The sequence below is a fragment of the Somniosus microcephalus genome, chromosome 9 (genome assembly GCF_052327205.1).
Source record: "Somniosus microcephalus isolate GS21.2 chromosome 9, FLI_Smic_1.0, whole genome shotgun sequence".
Classification (NCBI taxonomy): Eukaryota; Metazoa; Chordata; class Chondrichthyes; order Squaliformes; family Somniosidae; genus Somniosus; species Somniosus microcephalus.
Genome location: NC_140995.1, coordinates 38,968,937 through 38,990,373, shown reverse-complemented (window position 1 = coordinate 38,990,373; position 21,437 = coordinate 38,968,937). Strand labels below are relative to the sequence as shown.

At 44.0% G+C, this 21,437-nt stretch overlaps 1 protein-coding gene across 2 annotated transcripts in view; it reads left to right on the top strand.

Annotated features, from left to right (window-relative positions):
- The window catches only part of rab23 (RAB23, member RAS oncogene family), a 44,754-nt gene that overhangs the window by 11,271 nt on the left and 12,046 nt on the right, over positions 1 to 21,437 (top strand). For both annotated transcript variants that reach the window (XM_085996532.1, XM_085996531.1), the window contains exons 2-5: positions 13,384 to 13,647; positions 16,670 to 16,755; positions 17,661 to 17,817; positions 19,523 to 19,605. In XM_085996532.1, coding sequence (XP_085852658.1) covers positions 13,493 to 13,647; positions 16,670 to 16,755; positions 17,661 to 17,817; positions 19,523 to 19,605 — 481 coding nt within the window. In that variant the 5' untranslated portion in view covers positions 13,384 to 13,492. The remainder of the gene's footprint in view (positions 1 to 13,383; positions 13,648 to 16,669; positions 16,756 to 17,660; positions 17,818 to 19,522; positions 19,606 to 21,437) is intronic.

Genomic DNA, 21,437 nt, shown 5'->3' with positions numbered 1-21,437 from the left:
TCAAGTAGTCCAGCCTTGAGAAGATGGGTGGAATCTACATAGATTTGCGTAGGATGTACAGCACAGAAACCGGCCCTTTGGCTCAATAGGCCCATACTCCACGCGAGCCTCCTCCCACCCCTCTTCATCTAACCCTATCAGCGTAACAAATCTGAGGATTTCCGTAGCGGTGAGGGAGAGGTAGAGACAGAGGTGGGCACTATTTTGGGGATGGAAGAAAGCATGGTTTCAGCTGCCAGTTGGATAGATTCCAAAGCAGTGGAACAGAGGTGTTGCTGGAAGGCAAAGTGGCTGGTTTAAATTTTACTGATATTAAACATGAAGAAATTATGACTCACCCAGAGCTTAATCTTGGAAAGGGTGGCAGAATGGTAGGTGAAATCCCTTCTGTTTCCTCCCTACATTTGCTTCCAATTGGTAATCGTCATACAATTCCTACAGTGAGCTATAAACAAGGTGTGATCGGGAAATTCTGCTACTTACAACCTTAAGAGCTAATGTTTGCTGTATTACCCAGTTCTGTAATGTGGTGGGAGTCCTATTGTGTAAACGGGGTGGTAGCAATTCCTTTTGAATGGAGCAAGAAGGTTAGCAGATAATATTTCCACAGTAACTCCCCACCATAGCACATTTAAAACCTAGAGCAGCAACTTGCATTTATATAGTACCTTTAATGTAGTAAAAACATCACAAGGCGATTCAGAGGAGGCAACAGAGAAAAGGAGAGAGAAGGCCATGCAGGGATTTAAACACGAGGACCAGAATTTTAAAAATGGGGCAGGGGACCATTGTAGGTCAGAGAGGACAGGGGTGATGAGCGCCCGGGACTCCGTGCAGGATAGGATGCAGACAGCGGAGTTTCAGGTGAGCCCAAGTTTACGGAGAGCGAAGGATGGGAAACCGGCCCGGAGAGCATTTGAGTCATCGAGTCTAGTGGTGACAGAGGCAAAAATGAGGATTTCAGTGACCAAATGAGCTGAGATAGGAGCAGAGGTGGGTGATGTTATGGAGGTGGATGTAGGCATTCATTTTGTGATTGAAAGATTATGGGGCCAGAAGCTCAATTGAGGTAGCGAAGTGTTGGCTTCAGCTTGAGACTGGCCGGGAGGGAGATTAAGTTAATGGGGAGAGCTCGTAGTTTGTGGCAGGGCAAAGACGATGGCTTTGGTCTTCCTGATGTTCGACTGGAGGAAATTGCGGCTCTTGCAAGACTGGATGTCAGGCAAGTGGTCTCACAGCACAGAGGTAGCAGAGGGTTTGAGAAAGGTGGTGGTGACTTGAGCTGAGCGGCTTCAGCCTACAAGACGACAGTGTGGGGAGTGGGAAGAAAAGCCATTGCTATGATCAGCTAGGTCAGAGTGGAATCAAGCTGAAGAATGGTTGGAGAAGGAATAATATGGTTGATAATGTCAGAGGCCACGGGGAGGTTGAGGGGATGACTAGAGATAATGTACCATGTCACAGTCATAGAATTATGACATAAATTTTGTTTTATATATTGTATTTCCAGATTAAGAGCGTTGTACTGGTGTAATCCTGGCATACAAGCTGATACAATCTTCTCCATTGAAGTAAAATGCAATAACTTGCACTTCATTGTATTGTGGTTAATGATAGCGAAAGGGTCATTGGCATGGTTTGTTCTGTAACTGTTGAGTGGTCTGCCAATTCTGCACGCCTCATAGTGATAATGTCGAGCATCCCCTCACCATCACTGCGCTTAACAACCTTTTTCCTTTTGCTGTAAAGAAATGTAAGTGAGAAGGGATCATTTGGTGGAATGCAAAACTTTCACTTTGGTGCTATTTAATATTGGACTTCTTGTGGAAACGGTATCACATTTTCACACTACAGGAAACTCTTTTAACCAGCACCTAAATAACCGGAAATCTCTGAACCGGCAAAATTCAGGAGTCGGTTCAGGTAAGTTTTACTTCATATTAGTGGCAGTTCCTGGATCTGTGGCTGTGTAACTGGGGTTCGTGCACTTGTTGCAAAGCAACAGGGACGCTTGGTCTGTGGCCGGAGTTCCTGCACATGTTGCTAAGCAACAGGGAAGCCTGGATTTGTTGCTGTGTACGGAGCTCTCGTACCTTTTAAACTATACCTCTCTGTAATCCGGACTTCTTGATAAACCGGCACCACGCCGGTCCCGTTGGTGCCGGATAGTAGAGTTTCCTGTAAATGACTGTAGATAAAACAGCTTTGAAACGTGATGCAATTTCTACAGCAACCAACTGAATAACACATTATTACATAAGAACATAAGAAGTAGGAGCAGGAGTAGGCCATACGGCCCCTCGGGCCTGCTCCGCCATTCAATAGGATCATGGCTGATCCGAACTTAGACTCACGTCCACTTCCCTGCCCTTTCCCCGTAACCCCTTATTCCCTTATCAGCTAGGAAACTGTCTACCTCCGTTTTAAATTTATTTAATGTTGCAACTTCCACAGCTCTGAGGTAGCAAATTCCATAGATTTACCACCCTCTGAGTGAAGAAGTTTCTCCTCCTCTCAGTTTTGAAAGGGCAGCCCCTTATTCTAAGATTATGCCCCCTAGTTCTAGTCTCACCCATCAGTGGAAACATCCTCACCGCATCCACCTGATCAAGCCCCCTCACAATCTTATATGTTTCGATAAGATCACCTCTCATTCTTCTGAATTCCAATGAGTAGAGGCCCAACCTACTCAACCTTTCCTCATACGTCAACCCCCTCATCTCCGGAATCAACCGAGTGAACCTTCTCTGAACTGCCTCGAGAGCAAGTATATCTTTTCTTAAATATGGAAACCAAAACTGTACGCAGTATTCCAGGTGTGGCCTCACCAGTACCCTGTATAACTGCAACAAGACTTCCCTGCTTTTATACTCCATCCCCCTTGCAATAAAAGCCAAGATTCCATTGGCCTTCCTGATCACCTGCTGTACTTGCATACTAACCCCCTGTGTTTCATGCACCAGGACCCCCAGATCCCTTTGTACTGTAGTACTTTGCAGTTTCTCTCCATTTAGATAATAACTTGCTCTTTGATTTTTTTTCTGCCAAAGTGCATAATCTCACACTTTCCAACATTATATTCCATCTGCCAAATTTTTGTCCACTCACTTAGCCTGTCTATGTCCTTTTGCATGTTTTTTATGTCCTCCTCACTCACTGCTTTCCCTCCCATCTTTGTATCGTCGGCAAACTTGGATACGTTGCACTCGGTCCCTTCCTCCAAATCGTTAATATAGATTGTAAAGAGTTGGGGTCCCAGCACTGACCCCTGCGGAACACCACCAGTTACTGATTGCCAACCCGAGAATGAACCATTTATCCCAACTTTGTTTTCTGTTAGATAGCCAATCTTCCACCCATGCCAGTATATTGCCCCCAATCCTGTGATTTTTTTTATCTTGTGCAGTAATCTTTTGTGTGGCACCTTGTCAAATGCCTTTTGGAACTCCAAATACACTACATCCACTGGTTCCCCTTTATCCACCCTGTTTGTTACGTCCTCAAAGAATTCGAGCAAATTTGTCAAACATGACTTCCCCTTCCATGCTGACTCTGTCCGATTAAATTATGCTTATCCAAATGTCCTGTTACTGCTTCCTTAATAATGGACTCCAACATTTTACCAACCACAGATGTTAGGCTAACTGGTCTATAGTTTCCAGCCTTTTGTCTGCCTCCCTTTTTAAATAAGGGAGGCAGACAAAGACATTAGCAGTTTTCCAATCTGCTGGGACCTTTCCTGAATCCAGGGAGTTTTGGAAAATTACCACCAATGCATCCACAATCCCTACCGCTACTTCTCTCGACCCTAGGATGTAAGCCATCAGGTCCAGGGGATTTATCCGCCTTTAGTCCCATTATCTTACCGAGTACCACCTCCTTAGTGATTTTAATCGTGTTTAGCTCCTCCCCCCCCCCCCCCCCCCCCCATAGCCCCCTGTTTGTCCAGTGCTGGGATATTTTTAGTGTCCTCTACTGTAAAGACTGATACAAAATATTTGTTCAGCGTTTTTGCCATCTCCATGTTCCCCACCACTAATTTCCCGGTCTCGTCCTCTAAGGGACCAACATTCACTTTAGCTACCCTTTTTCTTTTTATATAACTGTAGAAACTCTTGCTATCTGTTTTTATATTTTTTGCTAGTTTACTTTCATAATCTATCTTCCCTTTCTTAATTAATCTTTTAGTTATTCTTTGCTGGCTTTTAAATGCTTCCCTATCTTCTATCCTCCCACTAGATTTGGCTACTTTATATGCCCTTGTTTTCAGTCGGATACTATCCTTTATTACTTTATACTTAGCCACAGATGGCTGTCTTTTCTTTTACGCCCCTTTTTCCTCACTGGAATATAATTTTTCTTAAGTTGTGAAATATCTCCTTGAATGTACACCACTGCTCATGTACCGTCTTACACTTTAATCTATTTTCCCAGTCCACTTTAGTCAACTCTGCTCTCATACCTTCATAGTCTCCTTTATTTAAGCTTAGTACGCTGGTTTGAGATCCAACTCTCTCACCCTCCAACTGAATTTGGAATTCAACCATGTTGTGGTCACTCATTCCAAGGGGATCCTTTACTAGGACATTTTTTATTAATCCTGTCTCATTACACAGGACTAGATCTAAGATTGCCTGCCCCCTGGTTGGTTCAGTTACATACTGCTCAAGGAACCTGTCCCTAATACACTCTATGAACTCTTCCTCAAGTCTGCCCTGCCCAATTTGATTTGTCTAGTCAATATGAAAGTTAAAATCCCCCATGATTATAGCTGTTCCCTTATTACAAGCCCCAACTATTTCCTGATTTGTACTCCGACCAACAGAGTTGCAACTGTTAGGAGGCCTGTAGACTACGCCCACTAGTGACTTTTTCCCCTTATTATTCCTTATCTCCACCCAAACTGTTTCACTATCCTGATCCTTTGACCCAATATCATTTCTTACTATTGCAGTGATTCCATCCTTTTATTAACATAGCCACCCCACCTCCCTTTCCTTCCTGTCTGTCCTTCCTAATTGTCAAATACCCCTGGATGTTTAGTTCCCAGTCATGGTCACCTTGCAGCCATGTTTCTGTAATGGCCACCAGATCATACTCGTGTAGTTATTTGTACCGTCAACTCGTCTATTTTGTTACGAATGCTGCGTGCATTCAGATAAAGAACTTTTAAATATGTTTTGTGACAATTTATTCCTGCTTTTACCCCCTTACTCTACCTTTATCTTTATACATTCTGTCCCTTCCTGACACTCTGGTTTTTAATTCCCCCACTGCTACCTTGCTCTATTGCCTTCTCTGCTGACATTTTTATTTTTCGCTCTCTTGAAACCTCCCCCCCACTAATTAGTTTAAAGCCCTCTCTACAGCCCTAGTTATTCGATTCGCCAGGATTCTAGTCCCAGCACTGACCAAGTGAAGTCCGTCCCAACGGAACAGCTCTCTCCCGTCCCAGTACTGGTGCCAGTGTCCCAAGAAGCAAAACCCATTTCTCCCACACCAGTCTTTGAGCCATGCATTTAACTCTCTGATTTTATTTGCCCTAGCCAAATTTGCTTGTGGCTCAGGTAGTAATCCAGAGATTATTACCCTTGTGGTTCTGCTTTTTAATTTGGCCCCTAGCTGCTCATATTCCCTCAGCAGAACCTCTTTCCTTGTCCTATCTATGTCGTTGGTACCAACATGAACCACGACAACTGGATCCTCCCCCTCCAAGTTTCTCTCCAGCCCAGAAGAGATGTCCTTAACCCTGGCACTGGGCAGGCAACACAGCCTTCGGGTCTCTCGCTCTCGGCTGCAAAGAACCCTATCTATCCCCCTAATGATACTATCCCCTACCACTACAACATTTCTTTTTACTCCCCCCCCACTTGAATGGCCCCTCGTTCCACGGTGCTGTGGCCAGGTTGCTCATCCTCCCTGCAGTCCCTGTTCCTGTCCTCGCAGAGTAAGAGCCTCGAACCTGTTGGACAAGAGCAAGGGCTGCGGCTCCTCCAACACTACCTCCTGGATCCCCGTACCTGCCTCACTCATAGTCACACCCTCCTGTCCCTGACCACGGAATACATCTGAATTAGTTAATCTAATTGGTGTGACTACTTCCTGGAACACAGGGTCCAGGTAACACTCCCCCTCCGATGTGTCGCAGTGTTTGAAGCTCGGACTCCAGCTCATCAACACGGAGCCGGAGTTCCTCGAGCAGCCAACACTTACTGCAAATGTGATCACCGTGAACATCAATGGTGTCCACCAGCTCCCACATATTGCAGCAGTAACACATCACCTGCTCTGCCATTCTATGTAATTAATTAAATTTATTATTTTTAAATACCCTCTGCCCCGATTCTAGATGATGAATATCACACCTCTATTTAATTGAACTTACCAACTTATAAAGGTTTAAAAGGGAAGGAAAAGTACTCACCAACCAGCCAATCACCTACCAGCTTGGCTGTGATGTCACTTTTGAATTCTGACCTCCCTTTGGAATGTTGCCTGTTTAGGCTGCCTCGCCTCGCTGCTCCGGCTCGACACCCCCGGCTGCCTCAACTGGGCCTCGCCTCGCTGCTCCGCCTCCGCGATGTCTGCTAATCCTGAGACTGGCAGGAAAAACAAAACAAAAACTGCACCTCACACCCCACTTACCCTAACTCTCTCATTTACCCAAACTCTCAAAAGGCACTCTATTGCCTGGCTGGAGGCTTTATGTTTGGCTTCACTGTTTTTATAGGTATTTGTGACTAAATAGCTCAATCATTGATATGCCTGTTGTATTTTAACAAACACAAAAGTTCCTTGTGAAACTGAATTCAAGTAGGAATGCTGTACAGTTAGCCGTGCCTGTATAGTATGTGTATTTTCATTCAAGATGCAATTTACTGATACAATCAGAGCTGAATTTACAAGGAGAGAAAGATGCAAAAAAGGCCAAATGTTGAGAAAAGGCATTTGGGCTTTTCACAACTTGTCCTTCTAATACTCCAATCCACCCAATCTCTCATCCAGCTGCTACATTATTCCAAATGTTCATTACCTTTAAAACAAATATTCAATTTGCTTTTGACTCATTTTAAATTCATGGTCTCCGGTCTGACTTGAAGCAATACACTGGGTTCACCTTGAACTATCCATCCCTCCCTCTTTCCCTGAATGAAGCTTTTCACTCCATGTCTGGCTGAATCAGGCAGTGAGTAATCTTGGCACCATGTTTGTTCCTAAGTTGAGATTTCAAGAACACATTCTCCTGTCTCCTGTAATTTGCCTGCTTATCTTTATCTCTCTTTCTTCCCCCTTCCACTGCCACACTGCTGCTGAAATCCAAATTCATGCCTTCATCTTCTGAATTGAAAGAGTCTCAAATGCACCTCTCCACTTCCAGCCTTTATAAACTACAGCTAATACAGAACTCTGGCTGGTATCCTACAGCCAAAATGAAAAGTGAGGAACTTGCATTTATATAGTGCCAACTCGCGTCTCTTGAGGAGCATCACAAAGCACTGCATGTACAGGGAGTTACTTTGAAGTAGGATGACTGTTCTGTATTCAGCAAAATCCCACCAACAGCAACAAGATGAGCAGTTATTTTCTTGTGGTATTGGTTAACGGTTGGCATTCCAAGCTCCTCTTTGAATAGTGCCGTGCGATCGTTGTCCAGCACAACAGATCGAAAGAACCTTGGTTTAGCATCTTATTCGAATCATGGTACCTCCAACAATGCAACAGTGTCAGCCTACATCCTTAAGTGAGGCAGTGGGACTTGAGCCAATAGCCCTCTGACTCGGGTGAGAGTGCTACCAACTGAGCCAAGCTGACACTTGCCAAACTTCTCTGGCTCCTTGTGCCCCAGCAAATCCACTACTGAGATCCAAGTCTTCAAACCCCGCAATGTCCCCACTCCATAATATGAATGATTTTTCTTCCGCCATGGGCTGTTCTCTGTTTCCCCTGCTCCTTTGACCAGATTATTGCTTGTTTTTGCTTCCTCTAGTCCATCATTGGAGTCCTGCCCTCTGGAATTCTCTCCCAAAATCACTTCACTTCTATACTGCCATTTCTGTCTTCAGAAACCTTCGATAAACCCTTCTGATTGACCATGCCTTCAAAAGGGGGGTCTATTTTTTTCCCCTTTCCTCCCCCCCCCCCCCCCCCCCAAAAAAAAATGCCTTCCTTATTGCCCTTGTTAAGCACTCTCCAGTATTTCCCTTTCTGTGAAGAGTGCCATGGCACTTAAGTAGAATATTGATTCTTCCTTATTAGTTTAGTTGCATGGAGTAGTAGGAAGACAAGGTGTCCCTTTAAAGCTTTGCTATTCTACACCATGCTGTCAAATCAATATGTAGCGTAAAAATTCAAACTTAATTGAATGAAACTGCTAAGTATCATGCTCTTGAACTACTGCAAACACTATATTAAGTCCTAACGGTTAAATATTCTTCCTTTTGTGTCAGTAATGGGAATGGTGACTTGCATCAAGTTCTGATGGCAAGCAGTCGAGTAGCACAACTTGGAGACCACTAAGTACAATAACCTGTTTTTAAAAAAATGCATTTTGAAAAATGTAAATGCACAGCTTGACTGAAGATGAATTTAAAATGAGGCACCCCGGGGGAATCATGAGCACAGCAGTGATTTAAAAAAAATGTAGATCTGGCAACACTCATTTTCAGACTATTCTGTGAGGACATTACAGGCATTCGTTGCCGTACATACAACAAGTAAAAGCCAGAATCTGCTGCACAGCATTCAAAATGATTCAGAACATCCATTTTAAGAGTTTCTGTCGCAAATGTGTGGATTTACATGCTGCTTTTTAATTAAAGAGCAGGCGGTGCCTATTGATACAAAGATGAAAATCGGATGTTGTGTCATCTCGAGCATGATTGGAAGTTTTCTTCGCTCCACCATTGGCGGCCATGCCTTCTGTTGCCTAGGCCTTAAGCTCTGGAATTCCCTGCCTAAACCGAATTCCCTCGCTACCTCTCCTCCTTTCTCCTCTTCTTCTTGGGCAGTCCCTCGGAACCGAGGATGACTTGCTTCCACATTAAAAATGAGTTCTCAGGTGACAGATTAGTCCAATGCGAGACCTACAGTCTCTGTCACAGGTGGGGCAGACGGTGGTTGAAGGGGCGAGCGGGTGGGGTGCTTGGGTTGATGTGCGCTCCTTGCGCTTGGCTTCTGCTTGCTCCCGGCGAAGAGACTTGAGGTGTTCGGCGCCTTCCCGGATGCTTCTCCTCCACTTTGTGCGTGATATACCTATCAATTCAGTTCATGAAAAGCGACGAGTTAAGTTAGTAACTATAGGTTTTTATTGGCTAAATAACAGAGCCCACCCTCGTGGGTGATCGGATCCAACAAGGAGGAATACCAGCCAGTCGACCACCTTTATACCTGGGCAAGCAGGCGGAGCCATGGGCGGAGTCAGCTGTGGTCAGCCCAGGTATAACAGCGTGACAAGAGGTGACCTTGTGTAGTGATACAACAGTGTAAACAGTGATAACCATAGTGTAACGATATAAACAGTGATAACCATAGTGTAACGATAGTGAACGATAAAAGTGGTTTACCACAGTGCGGTTCTGGGCCAGGGATTCCCAGGTGTCGGTGGGGATGTTGCACTTTTTCAAGGAGGCTCTGAGGGTGTCCTTGAAGCGTTTCCTCTGCCCACCTGGGGCTCTTTTGCCGTGTCAGAGCTCCGAGTAGAGCGCTTGTTTTGGGAGTCTCGTATCGGGCATGGCGGACGATGTGACCCACCCATCGGAGCTGATCGAGCGTGGTCAAAGCTTCGATGCTGGGGATGTTGGCCTTTACAACGCTCCTTAAAACCTACCTCTTTGACCAAGCTTTTGGTCACCTGTCCTAATGTTTCCTTTTGTGGCTCGGTGTCAAATTTTGTTCCTCTGAAGTACCTTGGGATGTTTTACTAAATTAAAGGCACTATATAAATGCATGGTGGTGGTGTTTGCAGACAGGGATGATTTTAACCCCGGAAGACTTGCCCGTCAATGTCCCGCAGTCTTCATTTTTAAACAATGAAGAGCTGCTTCTGGTGCATTGTAACAAATTACTGTGCACCAGAAGCAGCTCTGTGGTCCAACTTCTGCTTTGAGAAATCAGCAGTAATTCAAACATCCCGCACTGTGCTGACACGGCCCTGTGCGAGGCTGCATCCATTTATACTTTTTCTTTGAAATTAAACTTGCATTTGCTCTGTTTTCACCCTTCCCCTAGCCCACCAAATGCCCCAGCCATCCCCATGCCCAAGCCTTGAACCCTTGTCTCCCTAGTTTTTCTCCCATTGCTCCTCATGTCCTCTCCGAGTCCATCTCCTCAATGACAGCCACCTCTTGTTTCCTTGATCTCATTTCCACTAAATTGCTGACTACCCAACTTCCCTTCCTGCCCCCCCCCCCCATGCTACTTGACATTCTATATGGTTCCCTCTCTCTTCAGGTACTGTACCCCTCCCTTTTAAAATCAACATCATCCCCTTCCTCAAAACATTTTCTTGAAAAAAACTTGGTCTGTCTCATCCAGTTGGACTGAAATCACAAGAGTTTATTTTTGTTAAAACAATGAGGAACTCGAGTGATTTGAAGGGTGTGACCTTACCTCAACAGCCAGAAGATGGTTAGAAACTCTTACTATTTGCTATTGTGTATGATGATGGATTTTTCTAATACTTTTTAGTACAGTATTTGACATTGCAATGAATAGAAATTACATAACTTGTCAATGAAACTTTGTCATTGACAATTTAGCGTGGGAATTTACTGTGCTTTTTGTTTACATTGTGCTGTGAACTTGCTATTTGATTCAGACACCATCATGCTTTTGTTTAACAGGTTTTAATCCGGATTTTATGTTGAGAATCACAGTGAGGCCATCAGCGCTCACTTATTATAGAGTAAATTGGACAGCAACTTCCGGAGTCCACACATGCGCAGTTAAACGTAGAAATTCGGAAGTTGCTGTCCGAGTTACACTGCTCCTCCAAGGGCTGCGCTATAACAGTACCTCGCCGATAGACGTGGCATTGAAATCAATGCAAGGGCATGACATTGCGGTACGTACCCACTAAAATGTTAAGGCTGGTGCAGTCAGGTGTAAGGGATAAGTCATAATTACTGCCAAACAACCTCTCCGGCCCTGAAAATGTAATTTTACAAGTGCGGCGTCTCCGTTCTTCAGAATTTAATTAGTGTTGGAGATTTTTTACTTTTTCTGTCTATCTCTTTTATCTCTCTCCCTTAATCCCATCTTTCTTTCCCAGTCTTTATTTTGCTTTGGGTACATGATTTAAATATCGTTGAAAATTCCTGGTTTAGACTCTGCCCACTTCCTGATGGGCTAATCTTCTTGGTTGAAGAGCTTTGCTGTTGCTTGTCCTGCTAACACACGCCACAGATCCCCTGTAGAGGGCGCCATGCTGGAACAGATGCCTGATGACAGCAAGTTTACGCTCAAAGGCCTGCGAAAGCTGTGTTTAGTTGTCAGCGTAGTGAACGGCACGTGCCATTCCTTCCGCTGACCGCAAAATCCGGGCCATTGACTTTACTTTTAACAACTTCTAACTCTTGTCCTCCTCAGTCGGAACTGGATGGTTTTAATTTTAACTTAACTTGTACAAACCCTGTTAAACTTTTCCTCGTTCCCTTGTTCAGAACCTTCAACTGTACTAATTCTACAAAGCAATGTTTCTCTTTTTTAAACCTATTTGCATTCTAGTCCAAAGGGTTCACTATTTGGAGAGACCTTACTCACAACAATGTATTAAATGATTGATTCTCTTTGTTCTGCAGTTGCAGCTGCATCCTAAAGGAGCATGTTGCTAGTGACATATGGCAACAAATAACCAGAATGAAAGGCTGTCAACTGAACAGCAACTGCAGTAATTTAACAAATTGACAAGTAATGGAGCCCTTATTTAAAACCTTCTCATGTTTAGAATCCTACACTTTTATTTTGCCAAATTGATGTTTGCCAGGTGCTCTCATGACCTACCCGAATAGCTGAACCACACAGACCGGGAATGTTCCGGGTCTGTGCTGAGTGAATCGATCCATGGCTACAGGGAAGCGTGTGCTAGGGGAGTGGGGCTAATTGGAGAGCTCTTTCAAAGAGCCGGCACAGGCACGGTGGGCTGAATGGCCTCCTTCTGTGCTGTATGATTCCATCTCTGCCAGGGCAGCAGTGTGTCGGGGTCTTGTCAGTATTCCCGCATCCTGATGGGCATCCAATCACCTCTGCTGAAGTGTGCATGTATGGATGTCATACGAGGAGCATGTGTTATTGTGATCCCCCCCCCCCCCCCCGCCCATGGTTGAACAGCCCGCTGACACTCCCAGTCACAGCTCACATGTCCAGTTGCAGTTTGGGCAAGCTGTGTTTTGGCGCCCTTGAAACCGTCCCCCAACAAAGTGGCTGTATTTAGACGAAGGGCGAGGATAACAATGGGAAAAGTACCGTCACCCTTGCTTTCAGTGGATGCATTCTGGATGTCAGTGATTGAATCTCAACTTTACATTTATTCAATTTACAACCTCATCCAGCGGAACATGTGAAAAATGCACAACAACATAATCAGCATTGTGCGTCAAGTTATGATTAAACAGATTTTTTTTCAGCTTTTGGAATGGGGAAGACATTTGGTCAGAATTGTGATTTTATTTTTGCCATAAATTAGTGTAAAGGTTATGTCTGCATTATGAGGAAGCGAATTGGGCAAAATTTACCACAGTTGCGATTTACCTTGAATTTACAACACAGAAACAGGACATTCGGCCCAACAGGTCTGTGCCAGTGTTTATGCTCCACCTGAGCCTCCTCCCACCCCTCTTCATCTCACCCTATCAGCATATCCTTCTATTCCTTTCTCCCTCGTTTATCTAGCTTCCCCTTTCATGTCGTCACTGTCTTTGAAGGCCACATTGTATGGTTTTTGTCTTAAGTTACCAGTTTAAAAAAAAAAATCATCAAATTGCTGCACTCTGTTCGGATAAGTGTTCCCGATCTTGTTTGTGGTTTTGGGAGAAGCTGAGTATAGGTTGGGTATTGCCTGATCATGGGGGCAGGCAAAATGAAAGCACAAGTAATCCTGACTGCTCTTGAGCAACTCCTGAGCTGGCTCCAAAGCAAGAGGTTCTGCAGAGCAGCTTGACGGTTCTCTCGTCAGCCAGGTAATGATGCGTGAGTTATGGAGGGACCTCTTGAATTTTTCATGATGTGCGTAATGCAGTGTCATTGGTTTGGTTTCATTTCGGTAAGACATCACATCATAGTTTTTGTCAAAAGGTTGCATTTCTTAGAGGGTAAAACGTGCTTACTGAGAGAACAAACTATTGCTTATAAAACACAGGTCAAGTAACCCTCTTGTCTTTGTTGCAGGTTAGTGAACTAGAGCAGGCCTGCTTTGCTTCTAACTGCAGGGAGTGTGATCAAAAGACGGTATCCCTCGACAGGTGTGTGACAGCAGGTCCCTACGCACAGTCCGACCATGCTGGAAGAGGATATCGAAGTGGCCATCAAGGTGGTGGTTGTTGGCAATGGGGCTGTTGGTAAATCAAGCATGATACAGCGGTACTGCAAGGGTATTTTCACCAAGGACTACAAGAAAACCATTGGAGTGGATTTCCTGGAAAGACAGATTCAGTGAGTAAAGACCTCTACTGTACTGTAATGCATTTAGGATCGATCTGTTCTTTCTGAGGCACTTGATTAGGGGGGGGCAATAGAAAAGCAATGGAAAACTTAGCATCATAGAATCTTATAGCACAGAAGAGGCCTTTCAGCCCATCGTGTCTGTGCCGGCTCTTTGAAAGCGTTTTCCAATTAGTCCCACTCCCCCGCTCTTTCCCCATAGCCCTGTAGTTTTTTCACCTTCAAGTATGTATCCAGTTCCCTTTCGAAAGTTACCATTGAATCTGCTTCCACCACCCTTTTCAAGCAGTGTATTCCAGATCATTACAACTCGCTGTGTTACTTAAAAAAAAAAATTAAAAAAAAATTTTTTTTTAATTAAAAAATTTGTCCTCTCGCCTCTGGTTCCTTTGCCAAATATCTTAAAACTTCTCTCAATGGCACAACTGGTTAAGCCAGTGAACAGCTGAGCCATATACACTTGCTAAGTCCCAGCTTTGATCCCCAGTCTTGACTGAGTTAGCTGGTTTGGGCATGCCTAGGTTAGGAAAGGGAAAGGTGGCCAGGCTTCCCACTCTGACTGACGAGCCTCCGAGCCCTCCTGCTGAAAGGGAACATCTGGCCCAGAGAGAGCAAGATCGAGCTTAGCCGTGATTGCACCTCGTTAAATAGTCTGCCGACACTCGCAGTCTAGGCTTATACATGAAGAAATCTAATTTAGCCCACATACTGGAGGGTGACCCACAACTGTGGAAGCGCACTCTAAGAATGTGTCGATGCTTTCAGGACAGGGCCGGGGTTGGGGGGGGGGGGAAAGAGGAGAAAATGTCCCTGGAAAGAAAGGGGGCAATTTCAGGAGAGGAAGGGGAGTAAATGTCGCTGGAAAGAAGGGGGCAGTTTCAGGAGAGGTGGGGGTAGGGAAGGGGAGAAAATGTCCCTGGAAAGAAAGGGGGGGAATTTCAGGAGGAGGGAATAGGGATGGGGAAAAAATGCCCCTGGAAAGAAAGGGGAATTTCAGGAGAGGAGTGGGGTAGAGAAAGGAAAAAATGCCCCTGGAAAGAAAGGGGAATCTCAGGAGAGGAGTGGGGTAGAGAAAGGAGAAAATGTCCCTGGAAAGAAAGGGGGGAATTTCAGGAGAGGAGCAGGTAGGGAAGGGGAGAAAATGTCCCTGGAAATAAAGAGGATAATTTCAGGAGAGGAGGGGATAGGGAAGATGAGTAAATTGCTCAGGAAAGTAGGGGAAATAATGTAAAAGCTAAGAAAGGTGGTAGTGGGTTCTGAAAGTTGGAGTTGGTTGACTGAATTTTGTTTTCCTTGGATTCCTCAATTTAAATTCAGACTAAAAGGACGTGAGTCTCCTCTTTCTGCCACTTGTAAGACGATCCTGTCTGCAATTATTTCAGCAAGCCTCTACTCAGTTCCTAATGGATGCTGGCCCACAATATAGAAATGGCAACATGTTGGCAGGAAGTTAACATTCTCACTACAGGAAATTTCAGGAGCGGAGCAGGTAGGGAAGGGGAGAAAATTTCTCTGGAAAGCAGGGAGGAATTATCAGGGTGTTTGGTGTGAATTTCACAGTGGTGCAGAAGAGAGCATACTGGTGAGTTTGGGTTTAAAACAATGTTGGAACAGAGGAGCGCTACTTTATAATCTGCACCTGGCCTTTGATAACAAGAATTCGGAGCAGGAGTAGGCCATGATGACACTCGAGCCTGCTCCGCCATTCAATAAGAATCTTTGACCTCCACTCCACTTTCCCGCCCAATCTCCATACGTAATGTAACTGATTTAATAATACTTTGAGTTGACACTGGTAGTAAAACTGAAACATCTGCCCCATAGACTGACATACAAATCTTCCGGAGCACAAAAATGCACTAAAAGTTATAGTTTTAAAAATAAACTAACACAAGTTCATTTTTATTTGTTTTAAAAATGGCTTGCATTTATATTCCTCAGAACATCCCAAAATGCTTCTCGCTCACTGAATTACTGTTTAAGTTGTGTGAGGAAAATGCGGCAACAGTGTATGCACAGCAAGATCCCACTGCCGCAAATTAGATGCTCGACTAGTTAGTTATTTTTGCTGGTGTAGGTTGAGGAAGAACAGCTGCCTCGGGCACCTGGACAACTCCTTGCTCTTTGAGCAGTGCCACTGTACTTCTTTTGAATTCAACCTGGGCCTCAGTTTTTCAGTACCTGACCTGAAAGATGGCACCTCTGACAGTGCAACAATCCTTCGGTACGGCACTGAAGAGTTGGCCTAAATTAGATGCTCTAGCCCCTGGAGTGGGGCTTCAGCCCACCACCTTGTGGTTCAGAAGTTGAGAGTGCTCCTCACTGAGCCAAGCTGACCTGGGTAGTAAAATCTTCATGTGGTAATAATGGTAGTGCTACATGTTGGCGTTTTAACAAGTTACCTTGTGGCGAGAGGGAATATGTATTCCTCATATAAGGAGATCCCTCACCTGGATTACGAGGGACAGTTGAAGGATTGTTCACTTGGGTTGCTCTTGCACATCTCCCAGTAGCTGGCAGTGAGTTTATTTCTCCCTACCCTCTGAATGAAAGAGCAATTCTGCGGAGAGATCTTGCAATAAAGTGGTTGAGGAGAACAAACTGCGTTTCATAAACAACCCTATAATAAAGCATCAGCTACTAATTGAATAGATATGTTCCTTTTATTGGTAATTACTTTGAGCCTGATTAAGCACAAGGGTTCTCAATCCATTATCCTTTGAAAGTAGCCTCTGTAATAAGCAAGCAAATTGGTGTATAATATTGAAGCAAACTATAGAAGGCAGTCGTAAAATACCAGTCTGAGCATGTGATGTGGTGATTGTTCTTGTTGATGCCAAACAGCTGTGGTCTTGAGATCAGAGCTGGTTGGATGTGGCGAGCTGTCTGTAATTAAGCACGGTTAGACTAAATAAACGCTCCATTAAATGTTCCGCACGGACAGCAGTTACAAGCTAATTTTGGGGTTTCGAAGACAAAAGATTTCATCTCAAGTGTTGCATTTATCTTTCAGAGTTAATGATGAGGATGTCAGATTAATGTTATGGGATACAGCAGGCCAAGAGGAGTTTGATGCTATAACGAAGGCATATTACAGAGGTGAGTCTAGTTAGTCTTAATAGGATACATTTGTAAGAGGATGCCTGTTTGAGTTCTCCTCTGGTCTGTCTTTTAACCCGAGTATTCATCTGTTATAGAATCCTGGGAAAAAATAACTTTTGTAAAAATGTTTTTTGACTGTATCTTCTCTTTCACAGGGCATTTTATAACTTGCGCTTTTATAGGGTGAAATAGCATATTGCCCGTAACTGGCACACACAGGTCAACAATTTATCATAACAAATAAGAGCAGGAGTTGGTCATTCGACCATTCTGTTAGTGCAGCAGATGGGGGCTTAAGAATCAATCCATTGCACACTATATGTAGGGTAGATTCAATAATACGTGCCGAAAATCAGAATTTTAAGTACAGCATCAATCTCTGAAAACTGCTTCTTTCACTTATTTCAGCAAATGGGTGCTTTAAATCCGCCATCTCTCATCCCTGCCATTGAAAGGAGTGTCACTTAGTCGAGATATATAGACTTGACTTCATGGAGCAATCTAGTGAGTTTTTCCTGTTCCTGTGTGAAACGTTGTGCAAACCCAATACTAAGCTGAGGTTAGTAAATTGTGCTCGAGCATGTTGCAATGTAGCCGAGCAAGACTTTCAAGGAAAAAGTTGGTGCTGTTTCTAGTTGTGCAGTGAACGTTTCCTGTACCAATGTGTGGAGGATTCCTTGAAGGTATCTGGAGCAGTTCGCGTACTTTCACCAAGTATTATTCTCCTGGCCCAAGGAGGTGATTGCTTTGGTGATGCAATGCAATTCATCAAGTAATATTGTGCAAATTTATATTGTTGAACATTTTCAGTGGGACAATTCAAATTGCTACAGTTATATGTTGCAACACTCATCAGAGGTCAGTCGCAATTCTAATGTGATGGTTTTGGTGTTTTATCACAGGTGCTCAGGCATGTGTGCTGGTGTTCTCCACCATCGACAGAGAGTCTTTTGAGGCTATCCCAAGTTGGAAGGAGAAAGTCGAGGCTGAAGTCGGAGATATCCCTACGGTCCTGGTACAGAACAAAATTGACCTCCTGGATGAAACTGTACTTAAAAAGTATGTAGATAATAGTTTTATTCAATTTAAGTTGACTGGTGTTATAAATTGTTGGTTAGACTCACTCAAAATATATACAACAACTTGCATTTATATAGTGCATTTAACATAATAAAACATCCCATAGCGCTTCATAGGAGCACTTTCAAACAAAATTTTACACCGAGCCGCATAAGGGGACAGGTGATCAAAAGCTTTGTCGAAGAGGGAGGTTTTAAGCAACATCTTAAAGGAGGAGAGAGGTGGCGAGGTTTTGGGAGGAATTCCAGAGCTTAGGGCCTGGGCAGCTGAAGGCACAACTGCCAAAAGTGGAGCGAAGGAAATCGGTGATGTGCAAGAGGCTAGAATTGGAGGAGCGCAGAGATTTTAGGTACAAAATGCCACGAGGACATTTCTGCAGAGTTATTAATCTGTAACCTGAGACCTGAGTGGTGTGGCAGAGGGGAAAAGAGAGGCATTCGAAAGGTGAATGGAAAAACACAATACTGCAGAGCTACAGGTAACGTCAACCGGGATAATTTGCACATAGACCAAGAGCATTTCTCGGCACCAGGAGAATATTGTCAATGCATTAGCTGGGCTTCTTACACTGTGATGGTTTTGCTTTGCACCACTGCCACAGTTAAAAGTGTAAATGCAGTCTGAACCAGTCCCTCGAGGAGGGAGTCTCTGTGGAACTTCACTGATGCAGATAAGGAGACTGAAATTTGTGTAACAAATCCGCTTGCAGTTGTAAAATTGGAAAGGTTATAATAGTAGGAGTTGGAAGTCTTGATCATGATTTGTAAAATGTTGCCTTCATTTTCGAAAGGTATTTTGGATCCAGCAAGAAGTAGCAAGTTTTGGTTTAAGCCATTTGCTGCACGAGCCAAATAAATAAGATTCACTCTTTATCACAATTCCATTCTCGCTTGTCGCTCATTTTCCCAACACTCGCTGAGGGAGAGATTTGAGCTTGATTGACAATGAATGATTAAAATCGAAGTCTAAGAATCAGGAGGGAGGGCAGAAGAGATTGCTAAGTACCTGGACACCATTGATAGCTCAGTACGTTATGTGAAAGACCATGGCATCCCATTCAAAAGAACCAAAAACAAGTTCAGCATTGACCAGAAAGTGAATGGGAGGGCAGAATTTTAGACAGTGGAGACAAAGAATTTGCACACTGAAAAGCTCATTTTTATTAACAATTTGGATAGAATTTATCCAGGATAAGCCAAAGGTGCAAAGGGGGGAAATCAAATATCGGGACACCAACATAGGAACAGGAGTAAGCCATTCAGCCCCTCGAGCCTATTCCACCATTCAATTAGATCATGGCTGATCTGTGTCTTAACTCCATCTACCCGCCTTGGTAGCATAACCCTTAATACCATTGCCTAACAAGAATCGACCAACCTCCGTTTTGACATTTTCAATTGACCTCCAGCCTCAACAGCTTTTTGGGGAAGAGAGTTCCAGATTCCCATTACCCTTGGTGTGAAGAAGTGCTTCCTGATATCAGCACCTCAGCAGTGCAAAGGCAACAATTGATGCAGAGGAAGGGGAAGGCTTGCATTTGTGGACTGTTAAATTTACAGAACCAGTGTAAATCGATGCACATTAATGTAGGAACTGTGGTAACTTGTAACCTGAAAACTGCTAAAGTATATCTTCAAAAAAAGAATGTGCTAATCTTTGTGTTTTTCTTTGTTTTGAAATGTAGTGAAGAGGCAGAGGGTCTAGCTAAAAAACTGAAGCTAAGGTTTTATCGGGCTTCTGTGAAGGAGGATCTGAATGTGAACGAAGGTGAGTACCTAGTGGCTCTTTCCTGTCTAATCTTGCATTTTGTCATTACTTTATTAGTCATTTTTTTTGCAATTGAAAACCTTGCCTTGGTAATATTGGAGCTGTACCACAATTTGCTTACATTAATTATAGATTACCTCATAGAAATTTGGACAACGCTGGCATAGTGGTTATGTTACTGGACTAGTAATCCAGAGGCCTGGACTAATAATTCTGGGACCATGAGTTCAAATCCCACTTTGGCAGTTTGAGAATTTTAATCCAATTGAAACAAAATCTGGAAATAAAAAGTTATTGGCCCTGAATTTGCAGTTGGCGGCTTCCCACGGGGAAATGACCCCGATCCGCAAATAAAATGCCCACATACCTGGGGCCTCGGGATCCACAGAGACTCACGGTCCTGGGCCTCCCCGGGTACCCGCAGGCAGAGGCCCACGTGTCCCAGGGACCAATGTTCCCTGTAAGCTGCACAGCCGCGGAGCACTCCAGGGGTCCATGTTTGTACCCTGATCGGTGAAATGCTCAGATGATATTTTCATGGTTCCAGGAAAGTTGAAACCCATACAGTATTTAACCATGTAACCTCTGTTTATTTAATAATCAGTGCTTATTCCTTTAGTCTGCAATCGTAGAAATTTGTACACCTTTTCTAAAATTGTTTTTGGAAACTTCGTCATTGTGCATTTTATTTACAGCGGTATAGAATCGTAGAGCACAAAAGGAGGGCATTCGGCCCGTTGTGCATATTTAGAGCTCTCTGAAAGAGCTATACAATCAGTCCTACTCCCCTGCTCTTTGCCCATAGACCTGCACATTTTTCCTTTTGTTAGTAACATTTAATTTAAATACAGAGATGAGCCTATTTGGATAGTATGCATTACAGCTATTGAGACAGCTGATAATGGCACTGGGACTGAGGGTATGTGGTCCTTCCAATATTGTTTTTGGGTGGACAGTGTCTGGTGTTGCAGCTTTTACTTGCTGTTTGAGGATTCATTGAAGCTTTCATGGGGGAGAATTGGCTGTTTTGGATGGCCGTGGTGGTCAGTCCCAATAATGAGGTCAGTAGAGGCTGTGTATCACCTGGACGATCAGAGAGAGGGGAGTACTAAGGGTGGTCATATCTGCTCCTTAGTTGGACGGGGAACTGTGGCTGTTGGTACCTAATGGTGGCGAGTTAGGATTTTGATCTGATTCCTGAATGGTCTTGGGTGACACATTCTCAAAAGCACAGACAAGAGGAAGATCCATTTGATCAGCTGTGCATCATATCTCGTAAGAGCATCAGGGTAGGGGTGTTTGAGCTGTTGCATTGAGTAGTGGTATCCCGAGTAATGACGGTGCGTTTACCCAATTGGTTTGGGTGTACCTAGCCCACAGATGTTTTGCTGCCATTCATTGAGAGTGACTATTCCTCACAGCATGGATGCTACCAAGTCTTCAGGGGACCACTGGAGGGCAGAATCCCAGCCAGTATTTTCATGCCATTATTCATATGGGAAATATATACATTGGGGGTCTTTGGCATTATGCATCAGCATAGCTGGAGCTGCATTGAATAGGTTTGGGAGAGCACAACACAATTGAGGAGTTTGAGCAGCAGCAACTTCAGCTTGGAAACTAGGGCTTTGTAGAAACCAGCGAGAAACCCAACGTCCGTGCTCCTTGGATCTTGTTGACGGTGGTTGGATTGTCCAGTGTCTGAGCCTGCCTGAGACAGCTGGAGGAAAGAGTGGTGTGCTAATTGTACGGCTTTAAAATAAAATCACACTGCTGTATTTTAAGGCATATGTCAAGCATTTTGTACTTGGTAAATACCAGGTGATTTATAG